At 41.3% G+C, this 15,758-nt stretch overlaps 1 protein-coding gene across 3 annotated transcripts in view; it reads right to left on the reverse strand.

The window, feature by feature from the left end:
* TBC1D22B (TBC1 domain family member 22B) overlaps window positions 1-15,758 on the reverse strand; it is a 73,008-nt gene that overhangs the window by 45,194 nt on the left and 12,056 nt on the right. For all 3 annotated transcript variants that reach the window (XR_002826629.1, XM_023745662.1, XM_006104392.3), the window contains exons 2-3: window positions 10,015-10,071; window positions 159-463 (exon numbers count right to left, since the gene is read on the reverse strand). Coding sequence is in view for 2 of the 3 variants with exons in the window: in XM_023745662.1 (XP_023601430.1) it covers window positions 159-463; window positions 10,015-10,071 (362 nt within the window). In the remaining variant the exon portion in view is untranslated. The remainder of the gene's footprint in view (window positions 1-158; window positions 464-10,014; window positions 10,072-15,758) is intronic.

Below are 15,758 nucleotides of genomic sequence, written 5' to 3' on the forward strand. Positions count from 1 at the left end.
GGACCAGTCAGGCTCACTGATGTCATACCTTAGGCTTGAGCTTGCTTATTTACCATCCAGTGGAAAATCTGAGTGATGCCCTAAAGAAAAAATGTTTTTATTTAAAATGCACTCTGCTAAAAAAGTCGAGGCTGTGGAGGTGAGCAGGATGGACTTACTGGAATTTCTGGACAGCTGGGCATCACTGCTGGACTTTATGACGTAGTTGGCAGGAACGTCGGATGTTGTTGACTGGGACCGTTCTGGTTTCACCCTCAGCTTGCTGTGGTTTTCTAGGACTTGAGCTGCAGTTGCCAAAGCAACCTTTGAGTTCAGAGTTTGGAAAGCAGGGGGGGGAAAGTCCTCTTCCTCATCATCGCCAATGTCCCAAGCATCACTGGTGTTCCGGGCAAACTCATGGAAACTGGAGGCCTTCTTACTCTTCAGGGGAACTGCGTTGACTTTTGACCGTTCTTTAATGAAGCTTTAAGAAAGGAGACACTATTACCAAGGAATGGTCTGGCACATCTCACCACTTGCTTAAGGTACTATTAATAGTTTTACAAGTGATCTCATACACAATCATTACCTTCTTCAAACAAAAAAACACCCAAATCCATTCCTCATCTAGATGCATCTAGACCAGCCCAGTGCTGCAGATGTAGCAAGACAGCAACGCTCACCAGCTATTCCATGTGCTCCTCTATACTTTCCAGTCCCCTGGCACTTAGGTGAGGCCACATGACTAGCTCTGGCCAATGGGCTGAGGAGAGAAGTGAGCAGATCATTTCTAAGCCCAAGCATAAAAGAACAGGTGTGAGTTCTCCATAAACTTTCTTCTACCACAGTAACTGAGGAGGCTCCAGATGGTGGCGCCTCCCTCAGCCTAGACAGCAGGGTGAGTACTGCAGCACAGCCTGCCCTCCACTCCCACCCTAAGCACTAAACTTTGTGTGTCAATCCACCGAAATTTTAGACTTAACCTGTATGGCAACATAACCTAAACTACTTCTTAGAGGAGGACATAAACTACTAGTAGATAGTGAGGCACTTTAGGTAGACCATAAATAGCATTAAACACTGAGTTCCAAAATGAACATGTCGTCCTTTTTTATTCTGTTAAAGTCCGTCTGCTGGCCGTGAGAAGATGGTCTCAGTTTGGTGCTAGTCTGTCTATAAGACTTTTTTTTTTTTTTTTTAACAAAGTGAGGGCAGTGTCAGAACTGACATATTTGTAAGCAATAGGACCTAGCTTAGAATTTAATTAATAAGATTGTTTTAGTTTTTTTAACAAATATATTTTTATTGATTTCAGAAAGGAAGGGAGAGGGAGAAAGAGACAGAAACATCAATGATGAGAGAGAATCATTGATTGTCTGCCTCCTGCACACACACCCCTCGGGGGATCAAGCCTGCAACCCAGGCATGTTCCCTGACAGGAATCGAGCCGTGACCTCCTGGTTCATAGGTCGACACTCAACCAATAAGTCACACCTGGCTGGGCTAGTTTTTCACTGTTTATTTTTAAGGTTACTTTCTTTTTTTTTGGAAAACGGTATTGGTTTTCTATTTATAGAAATGATAAGATTTTTTAAAAAATAAATCTAATTATGTAAATAAAATGAGTTTTTTTAAATGTAAATAGTAATATAGAAAATGGTAAAAAGAAATAGTGATTTGGGGAACACTAGATTACCTCACTGAGAAAAGAGAGCCTAGCCCTAAGAGTCATGTGGGACATCCCTACTTCCCTGGACTTTTCCTCTGTCTGTCTCCTGCTTAAAGTCTGGGTGCCCTTATTCCAGATCCAGGGGACTGTGGTTGGGACATTTCTAACTCAGTCTTACCTAGCATCCCTCATACCCCAAACAGGGAAGCAGAGTAAGGCCTTCTGTGCGTTTACACTGGGGGACTGGAATGCAATAGGTAGAAACATTAAAAAGTCTCCCTGCTTCCCCCAGGCAGGCAGGGAAACTAGAGTGAAACGCTGTGCCAGAGGAGCAGACGTCCCCCACTTCCAGGAGGTGTTTCTTCCTTTGGGTAGAGGTGGGTGGTCTCATAACCCACCCCATCTCCCTAGATGAGTCCAATATTTATTCTGAAAGATAACTGCTATTAACATTGATAAATAAGACGGGTAACACAGACAGTTCATAGGAATGTCCCTATTACTAACACCAAGGAAGGAGTAAGATATCACTGAGGCATTATCTGCAAATATTAGTCTCACACGGAGTAAAGGAAAATACATCACACGAATACAAGAGAGAACACATTACAAGATGTAACAGCTCAAATGTGATAAAAACAAGATACCATTTTCCACCCACTAACTTAGCAAACATTTAAAAATGTATTCTCTTCAGCTGACCAGAGTGCAGTGAGACCAGCTCTCTAACATTGCAGGTGGAGGTATATGTTGTACAACCTTTTGGAAAACAATCTGGGAACATATACACCATGAGCCTTAAAATGGTTCATCTCTAACCATAAGAATATAATCAGAAAGTCAAACAAAAGTGACCTAAAACAGTTTATAATGGTGTTATTTATTTAATCCTTACCTAAGGAAATGTTTATTGATTTTAGAGAGAGAGGAAGGGGGGAGAGGGAGAGAGAGAGAGAGAGAGAGAGAGAGAGAGAGAGAGAGAAACATTGATGTGATAGAGTAACATCGATAGGTTGCCTCCAATAAGGGATCGAACCCACAACCTTTTTGGTGTCTGGGACTACTATCCAACAAACTGAGCCACCTGGCCAGGATGGTATTATTTATTTTGGTTAAAAACTGCAAGTAAGATAAATATCTAGAAATTGGAAATGATGAATTAAATTATTATTCAGCTACCAGATGGAATGTATACTGCCAGTGAAAATCATATCTTTAAAACAATCTAAAGAAAGTAAAAATTGGAACCAAAATTATATATTTTTAATGGTCTCTTTATTAAAAAAAAAAAAAAGTATATGCATAGAAAAGACCAGGAAGAAAACATATCAAAATGCTAACAGTGAGTGCTTATCTCGGGTTATGGAATTATAGGTGATATTTAATTTCATTTTTATACTCCTCTGAATTATTCATGTTTTCTAAACTGAGCATATAATTTTTATTATTCAGTGGGAAATAAATGTTTTGTTGGCTTTCGTCAATCCCCAAAGTAATAATACTTATAAACCTACTAAATGAATAAGTGGAAATGAACGAGAGTCCAAATCAAAGAAACTGAGGCAATGCAGCGCAAATATCTGCATGTCAACAATCCATGGGAGCCCTGGCCGGGTGGCTCAGTTGGTTGGAGCATTGTCCCATACACCAAAAGGTTGCAGGTTCTATTCCCAGTCAGCGCACATACCTAGGTTTCGGGTTCGATTTCTGGTTGGGGTTGTAAGGGAGGCAACCGATTGATGTTTCTCTCTCATATCCATGTTTTCCTCTCACATTGATGTGTCTCTCTCAAGTCAATGAAAACATATCCTCGAGGGAGGACTACAAAAAACAAATTTTTTTAAAAATCTACTTGAGCCAGAAGGCAAATGACTCCTCTGCAGACCTTCTGAGGCTGCCTGCTCCAGCCTCATCATTATGGCTGCTTCTCCTCTGTACAAGGATCCTAGAGCCACAACGTGCAGTACACACCGCAGAGGCTCCACTGTCAGGAACAGATGGGCAGATGTATAAGAAAGTTCTGTCATCAATAAAATATTGTATAGAAGTACGTGGTTATTATTGCTGCTTTCCTCCTTGGAGGCTAAGTGTACCTCAGGATTGCACATAACAAATCCAACAGCGTGATATGGAGCACTCTGGATCGAAGGTTAACTAACTACTGCTTTTCTTTCTGTTTGATATTTCTGAAATACCTCTTGATATTTTGAGAATTCTTTAAATAAATCATTGATTTAAGAAGCTGAATTTTAACTCAGGTCAAACAATTGTCTGGATGCTAATAGTCTAACCTTGGGTGAAGCAGATGCACACTTGGACTAGATTACAATCTGCACCCAGAGATGGGCCGTGCTGAGGGTCAGGCTCTAACAGACACTGAGCTTCCTCTACAGACGAAGGAGATAAATTAGCTGAGTGCTGGGAACATGCATGTTTGCTATATTTTCCTTTATACCTTTCTATACATTGAAAATATTTCATTATATTTTTTGAAGCAGGTGAAGATTCAATACAAGTGAACTAGATTAAAAATTGGAATTTACGGAAATAAAGGCTTTGCAAATCGAAACAGGAAGGACCTATTCACACACAACAAAGAGAAAAGGCTGTCATTCCCTGTGAGAAAGACATGAGAGATTCAATGCAGACCATTTGAGGCTGCTAGAAATTATTTTAGATATACCTACCCCACAAAACCCAAAACTCAACTAACCAGTTAAAACACTCAGCTCTTTCCTGAGAACAGAGGCCTTTGTGGAGGAAAGGGTTGGTATCAGCTAGAGCAGTGGGAGTCTGAGGACAGAATGAAAGAGGAGAGCGAGAGTGAAGGTGCCAGGTGTACCACTGAGAGAAGCAGAAAACTCTGCAGACCAGCAATAATGATGGGAACATTTAAGGTTTTGAAGATTTCCCATGTTCATTAATTTTGTTCTCTTCGGAGGGGATAATATAAATTCATGCATACATAATGGTTAACATTTATGGGCTATTTACTAGGTGCTAGATTCTGGGCTAATATTTACATATACTCATTTTCTTATTAAGTCTCATCCATCAGTCTATAAGTATTATTATTCCCATCCTATATAATAAAAGGATAATATGCAAATTGGCCAAAAGGTGGAATGATTGGTTGCTATGATGCGCACTGACCACCAGGGGGCAGATGCTCAATGCAGAAGCTGCCCTCTGGTAGTCAGTGCGCTCCCACAGGGAGGGCGCCACTCAGCCAGAAGCTGGGCTCATGGCTGGCAAGTGCAGCGGCAGTGGCAGGAGGCTCTCCTGCCTCTGTGGCAGCACTAAGGACCCCTTGGGGGATGTCTGCCTGCCGGCTTAGAGGGCGCAGGCCGGAGGCCGAGCTAAGGGACGCCCCCCACCCCCAAGTGCACGATTGTCATGCACCGGGCCTCTAATTTACAGATAAGGAAACTGAGAACTGAGGCTGACTGAGGTCCTGGGCAGGCTGCAAAGTTTGGGCTCCAATCCAGGCCCACCTCACTGCAGAGCCTGCATGCTCTTGAACTACTCCACCTAGAAAAACGGGAGGGGAGAGTTGAGGCCTCGTGGGATCTGCAGCCTGGGAAGAGGAGTTGCCACGCAAACTGAGCACGTAACAGCATAGCTATCATATCTCCGAGTGTGCACGGCTGACAGCCCTAGCTCTCGTTTGGTAGGAATAACTAAACAGACTGTGCATGTCGGTAGCCAGAATGGATAGAAGTCACTTCTAGGGGTGTGGTCATTGGAGGAGAAATGTCTCTCTTCCCTTTAACTCCAGCAGTCCCAGTAAGAAATCAATCCAGGTAGTTCTAGCTTAGCGGTCTCATTTTAACATGTTCCCAACTAAGTTATACCTAGCCCAAGGTATAATAATGCCACAGTGTGTCTTGAAGTTTAACCAAGGTTATTTAAACAGAATTACATCAAAGTTACAACCGAACTGGCCTCAGATAGACATCTTCATCATACTGCCTCACAACTGTGCCAAAATACAGTTTAAAAAGCATTTTCACAGATACTCATTTAATCCTCACAACTCTGTGAGCTGAGTCTTATTATTTCTGTTGTATGGATGAGGAAACTAAGGCTCCAAGTTATTTGCCCAAGATCAGTGGTCCTCAACCTTCCTAATGCCGCGACCCTTTAATACAGTTCCTCATGTTGTGGTGACCCCCAATTTCATTGTTACAAATTGAACATAATTAAAGCATAGTGATTAATCACAAAAACAATATGTAATTATATATGTGTTTTCCGATGGTCTTAGGGGACCCCTGTGAAAGGGTCGTTCGACCCCCAAAGCGGTCGCGACCCACAGATCATGGAGCTAGTAAGTGGTAAAGAAAAAGCGATCCAAGTAGTGAGGGTGAAACTAAAAACACACAAAAACATAATAAATGGCACATCTGAGAAATGTAGTCGTCTGGTGAAGAATAACTTCTTCAATGTTAACACAAACACCTACAGATATTTTGAAAAGGACTGGCTATAGGTTATACTGGTTAGGAAACAAAAGTTCAATCATTCTGTAATTTGATTAATACTACACTGTTCTACTGATATGGCTGTTCACTCAAGAGAAATATGATACAAATTTGTTTAAAAAAATAATGTTTGGCCGAAACCGGTTTGGCTCAGTGGATAGAGTGTCGGCCTGCAGACTGAAAGGTCCCGGGTTCGATTCCGGTCAAGGGCATGTACGTTGGTTGCGGGCACACCCCCAGTAGGAGATGTGCAGGAGGCAGCTGGTCGATGTTTCTCTCTCATTGATGTTTCTAACTCTCTATCCCTCTCTCTTCCTCTCTGTAAAAAATCAATAAGATATTTAAAAAAAAATAATGTTTGATATTGGTAAGGGATGTGAAGCAAGTGGGGAATTTACTAACAACCAAATGAATCCAGTCATCACAATAGCTAGTGTGGCTCCGTGTGAACCAGACTTATACTTGGAACAATGATATCGAGTCAGAAAACAATTAATTTAGAAGCTTATCATGCCATCAAGTGGCCAATGGGGCCACTCTGCAACAACACTGGTTTTATATGAGCTATGAAAATTATTGCAGGCAATATTATCCCTAATGGTAATAATTTGGCAAACTGAAGTCAATACACACAGACGGGAATGTTACTTGCTCATGCAGTTTGGATGATTGAAGACCCAATGTAAAGGTTTTCTGCTGTGATGGCGATTAACCACCCAGCAATTAACGGCAGTCTGAAGTGGAACGATAGTCATATAGCGGGAAAAGTAATAAAAATGTCCCAACAAAGATACTAAATTAGGGCAATAAATGTTTTATAATAATCTGGAATTGTAAAATGATCCAAACCTAGATGTTGTTCCATGCTGTAGACTATTAATATCAAACCACCACGTGCATGAAAAGGGGACATGATTTATTCAGAGACAATTATATTCCTTCCAAATTGCAGAGCTAGGTGATTACCTCTATTGAAAGTATGAATGCAACTCTGCTAATCCGTTAAAACACTCATGGTTTTATATCACTAACAGGTGGAGACAAGAGTATATAAAGCTGGTCTTGGCAGTTTGGGATATGGTGATATTACTCAAGACCTATCTTAAGTACAGAATCAGAGAAAACACAGTTGATGACTGGTGCAGACAAGGTATGGTGATTTAACCCAAGCATAAAGTGGGATAGTAGACTCCACTGCCTTATGTATGGGCAGACAGACAGATTCACATGTGGACCATGTGCTTATCATTATAAAATATGCTGGGCCTGGCCAATGTGGCTCAGTGGTTGAGTGTCGAACTACGAACCAGGAGATTACAGTTCGATTCACGGTCAGGGCACATGCCTGGGGCTGTGGGCTCGATCCCCAGTGTGGGGCACGCAGGAGGCAACCAATCAATGATTCTCTGTCATCACTGATGTTTCTATCTCTCTCCCTCTCCCTTCTTCTCTGAAATCAATAAAATTATATTTTAAAAAATAAAATAATAAAATAAAGTATACTGGAATGGATCTATTACTAATCAACAAATCCTGGCTGTGAACAAAACTGGCTGCAAGGAACTAAATTCTCAACTATGATGCTTAAGTGATAAAGACCACAATATCAGGGCTGGTTGGTGTCTCCACAATTCTCTTGCTCTTTCCCTCCGGTTACAAATAGTTTCTGCATCTTAGTTTCACACTACCACAGTCAAAAGCAGGAAATGTGAGCAGAGGCATAAAGAGGCTTTCTTCACAAAATAATCTCTCTCTGATCGAAATAAATCTTTCCAAGAACTCTCCCTCAGGAGACTTTCTTATGTCTCATTGGCCAGAGTCCATGAGATGAAGTCACCATAGACCAGTTATTGGGATTACCAGAAATTATTGTAAAAGACTTAAGCTAATCCAGATACCTGCTCTAAGTATACTGTCACCTTATTAATAGCTGAATAAAATTATGGTTCTTAAAGAAGCAGGGCCAGGAGAGACTGTTGGGTAGGTAATCCAGAGGGCCTGCTTTACTAGCCAAAGACCAGGTAGTCTGTTGTTGGTAAAACCAGGAAATAGAATTCATTCTACTTAATGAAAATATCACAGAAAACATGCTCTCCTTAAGAGCTACTACAAGGTACACACTAAGAAACATGAAAGAAAAGTCCACTGTCTACGTGAAGGATTACATTCTTTCATTCCATAAATGTTTACTCAGTGCCTACTATGTGCCACATGCTGCTCCTGGTCCGAAGAGTGAAGTGGTGAACAAAACAAAGCCCCTGCCCTCAAAGAGCTCACAGTCTAGTGGTTTCTGATATAAAGCTGTCTGTCTTACAGAAAAGAACAGCAGTCATACTTCCAAAGTAAGACTGTACTTCTACACACTGGCCAAACTGCAAAACAACAAAAACAAAACACGACTAGGTTGAATTACGGAAAGTTCACCATACATTACACTAAGTTATTTTTAAAACATTAAAATATTGGTAATGTAGCCCTGGACACTGTGGTTCGGTTGGTTAGCGCATCATCCCGTACACCAAAAGGTGACGGGTTCGATTCCCGATAAGAGGACACAGCCAGGTTGCGGAACCTACGATGTTTCTCTCTCACCTCTCTCTCTCTCTCTCTCTCTCTCTCTCTCTCTCTCTCTCTCCCCTCCCCCTTCCTCTCTCTAGAAAATCAATAAAAAAATAAAATATTAGTAATGTATAGTTGATATAGCACTTTTTTAGGTATTCAAAATACTTTAATGTACATTATCTTTACTTCCCCATTGACTGTGAAGGAAGAAAAGGTGGATATTATTACCCAGGCCCTGGAGGATGAGAACCTAGGTCTCCTGCAGCTCTCAGCTTTTACTACAAACTAATATTTATACTTAATGGAAATAATATTTATACTCATATTTAAGTATAAAGTACCACATTTATACTCAAAGATGGAGGCCAAAGTTCTTAGAAAATCTGAGACGATGACCCATCTCCTCATTGTGGCCGAGTTGCCCATTAGAGAAAGGTGTGATAAAGTAATATTTAGGGGTATGGATACACATCCATACATCCTGAATTTAGCTAGGGTCTCTATTGTGTTTGAAAATTATTTATTAGAATTTCACTACAGAAATAGTCTCTAGGGAGCTTTTAATTCTATTGTATGGTTGGGTTTCATTGAATGTGTCAAACAGAAAGAGGATGAGAAGAAAGCAAGCCCTACAGTTATATTCTTTGTGCCCTAATTCTCAGGGTACAAGTGCACAAAAGGTGGTAGACCTCTCTATGTTCAGAAGCCAGGAGCCCCAGAAACCAGATCTCTTGCTTGAAGGAGGTCCTCAATCATTCAATTTCAGGACAATATTTAATCAATAAAGACTTTTTCACCAGAATAGAGAATCCAACATCAAATCCTAGAAATGTATACACACTTCAATAGCTGATAGCTCAATTTTGAAAATGTAATGTATTTTATTTATTTTTTTTATTTAAATTCTCTATTGTTTAATGTATTACATAAGTCTCCTTCTCCCCCATTGACCTCTCCCCGGCCGCACCCAACCCTCAGCACATGCCCTCATCCCACCCCACCCCCCATATGTGTCCATTGGTTATGCTCATAAATGTATTTTAATAAACTGCCTTTATCATTATTCAAAGTGTGTATATACATTTTTTGGGACATCCTAGATGTCTACTACCAATGTAGAAAAGAAATCTGTTAAGTGCGTTAATTTCCCACTTAATAACGGACTGTTTAGAGGTAAAATTATTCATCTTCTGATCCAAAAGAGAGCAGAAGAGAAGCTAGAAAAGGTCAAAGTGAAAACTGTCATTTCAACAAAGTAGGGGAGTGCTGGGCGGGTGATGAAAGAAGTACTCAAATGAAAGGAAAAACAACTCGACTTACTTTTTGGTGAGCCGAGGGTCCAGAGGAGGGTGCTGTGCTCCATACACAGGCTGGATGCTAAAAGCAAGAAAAAGGAAGAGGCTGTCAGGACACTAAAAATGTTGGGTGAGTGTCATCTGCATCACAAAATTGGAAGGGACTTTGAGAAACAGGTCACCTCCAATAACTATATCCAATCCAGTCCCAAAAGATAGTAGCCTACTCTTAAAAAAAAAAGTCCTTACAACTTAACAAAAGGAAGACAAACAATTCAATTAAAAAATGGGCAAAGGACCTAAATAAACACTTCTCCAAAGAGGACATACAGATGACCAAGAGACATGAAAAAATGCTCAAAGTCACTGATCATCATAGAGATGCAAATTAAAACAATAATGAGGTATCACCTCACAACTGCCAGAATGGCTACCATCAACAAATCAACAAATGACAAGTGTTGGCGAGGATGTGGAGAAAAGGGAACCCTAGTGCACTGCTGGTGGGAATGCAGACTGGTGCAGCTGTTATGGAAAACAGTATAGAGTTTTCTCAAAAAATTAAATATGGAACTGCCTTTGACCCAGTGACCCCACTTCTAGGAATATATCCTAAGAAACCCGAAACACCAATCAGAAAGAATGTATACACCCCTATGTTCATAGCAGCACAATTTACAATAGCTAAGATCTGGAAACAGCTTAAGTGCCCATCAGTAGATGAGTGGATAAAAAACTGTGGTACATTTACACCATGGAAGACTATGCAGCAGTAAAAAAAAAGAATCTCTTACACTTTGAGACAGCATGGAGGGACCTGGAGAGTATCATGCTAAGTGAAATAAGTCACCAGAGAAGACAAGTATCACATGATCACACTCATATGTGGAATCTAATTAACAAAATAAACTGATGAACAGAGTGGATCCAGAGACCTGGAAGCATGGAACAGAGTGTGGAATCTCGGAGAGAAGGCGGGGGAGGGTAGGTGGGTGGCAGGTAATCATCCAAAGACCCTGTATGCATATATGCATAACCCATGGGCACAGGCAAAGGGTGGTGAAGGCCTGGGGCGGGGGCGGGCTGGTGGAGGTCAATGGCGGGGAAAAAGGGGACACATAATACTTTCAACAATAAAGAATTATTTTTTTAAAAAAGTCTTTGAGAATGTTCATCTTCCCTGGTGAGGTTTCAGTGCCTTACATATTTGATGTCAGGAAGTCCTATCTGTAAAAAAGGCAGCATGGAAAGATCATGGGCTTTGGTGTTAGAGAGACCAGAGCTCACGTCCCAGTTCTAGCATCCACTCTCTCTATAAACTTGCACTAAATTACTTGACCACTTTGAACGTGTTTTCTCATCTGTAAAATGGAAATATCACCTACCCCAAAGGATCACTTGGGCTCAAAGACAATGAAGCAACACTAGATGTCAAGGGAAGATGACCCAAGGAACTCTTGCATACATTGCTGGTGGGGGTATAAAGTAATACAACCCACTTCAAAAGACAATTTGGCCATATCTAGGAAGCATGTAATGTGCAAACCCTAAGACCAGTATTTTCACGTCCAAATCTGTACCTTAAAAGAAATATATACATATGTGTATCGGGAGACATATATAAAACTATTCATAGCATATGGCTCCTTTTAGTCCAAACTAGAATAACCCAGGAGTCCATCAACAGAGAAGTAACCTGTAATATGTTCATACTAGAGGCCCAGTGCACGAATTTGTGCACAGGTGGGGTCCGGCTGGCCCACCCCGATTGCAGCCGATCGGGGTGGGCCGGCCGGGGGCAGGGGACGCGGGCGGTTGGCTGGCTGGCCCTGGCCCCTGGTCAAACTCCTGGTCGAACTCCTGGTCGAGGGGACAATTTGCATATTAGCCTTTTATTATATAGGATAATAAAATACTACACAGCAACATAAATATAAGTAGGGCTGCAAAGTAACAATATGAATGATCTTACAAATGACATGTTGAGCAAAAAAGAAGCAAAAGATAAAAGAGTAAACAGTGTATGATTCTGTTTATATACAGTTCAAAAATTGGCAAAAATGATTTCACTTGTTTAGGGGTGCATCAATGGTGGTAACACCATAAAGAAAACAAAGAGTGGCTAACATGAAAGGATGTGGTTGTCTCGTGGGAAGCAGGGAGGTGTAATAGAGAACAGACACAAGAGGGCTTGTGGAGCTCACTTCTGGGGTCTTCATCAAGTTATAATACCACATACTGTCTCACGTACTTTTCTGTAATAGGTCACACACAAAAAAGCGACCCAAGAATAATTCTATATCAAAGCCAAACTGCTGTTTAACCACAAAGGTGACAAAACATGTTTCCACATGTAAGAACTCAGGGAATATGGTTTCCTTGACTTCTTACTGAAGAAACTATTAGAGGAAAAACTTCAATTAATGAGATAAATGTAGAAACTATGGCAAAACGACTAGTGGAAAGCATTTAATTAATTTAACCTTAAGACTAAATCTTAAATTTGAGGTTTTATGGTTGCAGAAGAGAATGTAACAAAAATACCAAACAACCCAATTAAAAAATGGGCAGCCCTAGCTGGTTTGGCTCAATGGATAGAGCGTCGGCCTGCAGACTGAAGGGTCCCAGGTTCCATTCCGGCCAAGGGCACATGCCTGGGTTGCGGGCTCAATCCCCAGTAGGGGGCGTGCAAGAGGCAGCCAATCAATGATTCTCTCTTATCATTGATGTTTCTATCTCTCTCTCTTTCTCCCTTCCTCTCTAAAATCAATAAAATATATATTTTTTAAAAATGGGCAGAGTTCCAGCCGGTATGGGTCAGTGGTTGAATGTCGACCTGTGAACCAGGAGGTCACGTTTTGACTGCCAGTCAGGGCACATGCATGGGTTGTGGGCTCAATTCTCAGTGTGGGGCGTGCAGGAGGCAGCCAATCAATGATTCTCATCATTGATGTTTCTATCTCTCTCTCCCTTTAATATATTGTTGTTAAAAATATATTAACAACAAAAAAATGGGCAGAGGACCTGAACAGATACTTCTCCAAAGAGGACATACAGATGGTCAATAGATAGGAAAGATGCTCAATGTTACTAATCATCAGAGAAATGCAAATCAAAATCATAATCAGATATCACCTCACACCTGTCAGAATGGCTGACACCAATAAATCAACAAACAAGTGTTGTCGAAGATGTGGAGAAAAGGGAACCCTCAGGCACTGTTGGTGGGAATGTAGATTGGTGCAGCCACTGTGGGAAACAGTATGGAGTTTCCTCAATAAATTAAAAATGGAACTGCCTTATGACCCAGTGATTCCACTTCTGGGTATATATATAAAGAAACCCAAAACACTAATTCAAAAAGATTACCAGTGTGGCTTAGTGGTAGAGTGTTGGCCGACACACCAAAGGGTCTTGGGTTCGATTCCTGGTCAAGGGCATGTATTTGGGTTGCAGGTTCAATCCCTGGCCCTGGTTGGGGCATGTGCAGGAGGCAACCAATTGATGTGTCTCTTTCACATCAATGTTTCTCTCTCTCTCTCTCTCTCTCTCTCTCTCTCTCTCTCTCTCTCCCTCCTCCCTTCTACTCTCTCTAAAAATCAATGGAAAAAATATATACAAAAGATATATGCAATGCAGCGTTATTTACAATAGACAAGATATGAAAGCAACCCAAGTGTCCATCAAGAGATGAGTGGATAAAAAAGTTATGGTACACATATACAATGGAATATTACTCTGCCATAAAAATAAATGAAATCTTACCATTTGCAACAGCATGGATGGACCTAGAGCAGTGGTTCTCAACCTTCCTAATGCCGCAACCCTTTAATACAGTTCCTCATGTTGTGGTGACCCCCAACCATAAAATTATTTTCGTTGCTACTTCATAACTGTAATTTTGCTACTGTTATGAATCGTAATGTAAATATCTGATATGCAGGATGGTCTTAGGCGACCCCTGTGAAAGGGTCATTCGACCCCCAAAGGGGTCGCGACCCACAGGTTAAGAACTGCTGCTCTAAAACATTCATTGAAAAAAGATGCAGAACTGTATGCATAATATGCCACTGTTTGTTTTTTAAATCCTCACCCAAGAATATGATTTTATTGACTTTTAGAGGGTGGGGAGAGAGAGGGAGAGAGAGAGAGAGGGAGAGAGAGAAGGAAACATCAATATGAGAGAGAAACATCGGTTGGTTGAATACCGTACTCATCCGCCTACCTGGAATCGAACCTGCAACCTTTTGGTGTACAGGGCTACTGAACCAGCTGGCCAGGACATGCCACCATTTTTGCTTGTTTATTTTAATATTTTTTTTATTGATTTTTAGAGAGGAAGGGAGAGGGAGAGAATCATTAATCAGCTGCTTCTTGCATATCCCTACTGGGGATCAAGCCCACAACCCGGGCATGTGCCCTGACTGGGAATCAAACCATGACCTCCTGGTTATAGGTCAACGTTCAACCACTGAGCCACACCACCAGGCCATGTCACCGTTTTTGTAAAAAAAACTTTAACATAAAGCGTATCCACATATTCACATAGAATTAGGTCTATGTACTTATAACGTATCTCTGAAAGAATACACAGGACAGCAGTAGCAAGTGGTTTGGAAAGGAACTGGATGACTGGAGGACCCAGCGGCAAAGAGATTTAGTTTTTACTGCAAACCTTTCTGAATTAGTATCATTTACATGTATCACCTTTTTTTTTTTTTAAGAAGAAAAATCTTTTAAATCTTTTTTTTTTTATCGCTAAAGTATACAAAGGTATTACATAAGTGTCTTTCCCCCCACCCTTGACAAGCCCTGCCCTCCCTTACCCCCAGTGTCTTATGTCCATTAGTTATGGTTATATGGATGCATACAAGTCCTTCAGTTGATCTCTTACTCCCCTCCTCCTGTCCCCCAACCCTCCCTGGCCTTCCCACTGCAGTCCGACAATCGGTTTGAGGCAGCTCTGCCACTGTATTTATTATTGTTCAAAAGTTTGTAACGGTCTTAGTTATCCATAAAAGAGTGAGATCATGTGGTATTTGTATCACCTTTTTAAGAAATAAATTAAGCAATCTTAAGAGGATTGGGAGGTTTAAATGGGACCATGTGCAAAAAGCCCTTTTAACACAATTCCTGGCGGGTGATAATACTAGCAGGTAGTGAGGTTGATTTGCAAATGTTAAAATGCTACTCAGCACACTCTCAGGGCCCAAGAAATGGTTTTCTATCTACCTCCCATTTTTGTAATTTATTCTTTACCCAACATTTAGAAAATAGAACAAGTTTACCAGGTACCTTATTTGACATCACTGATGTGATCCTAACTGCTTTTAAATAAAAATGTAGCCAACTCAATCATTTTCATATTGATTTCTACTAAGATTCCAGAGGGAATGTTCTTGTGTACAAATCTTTAGTTATGAATACACTGGAGGCCCGATGCACAAAATTCACTCACTGGGGGTAGGAGGTAGGGGAGGGGAGTCCCTCAGCCCGGATTGCGAGAGGGTGCAGACCAGGGCAAGGGACCCCACAGGTGCACGATCAGGGCAGGGGAGGGACACAGGAGGTTGGCCAGCCGGGGAGGGACTGCAGGAGGGCTCCAGGGCGTGTCTGCCGGTCTTGCTCAGTCCCGATCACCAGACTAGAGCAGCAAGCTAATCTACCAGTTGGAGCGTCTGCCCCCTGGTGGTCAGTGCAGGTAATAATGACTGGTCAACTGGTCGACTGTCTGCCTCCTGGTGGTCAGTGCACGTCATAGTGAGTGGT

This window comes from Myotis lucifugus, unplaced genomic scaffold (genome assembly GCF_000147115.1).
Source record: "Myotis lucifugus unplaced genomic scaffold, Myoluc2.0 scaffold_564, whole genome shotgun sequence".
Classification (NCBI taxonomy): Eukaryota; Metazoa; Chordata; class Mammalia; order Chiroptera; family Vespertilionidae; genus Myotis; species Myotis lucifugus.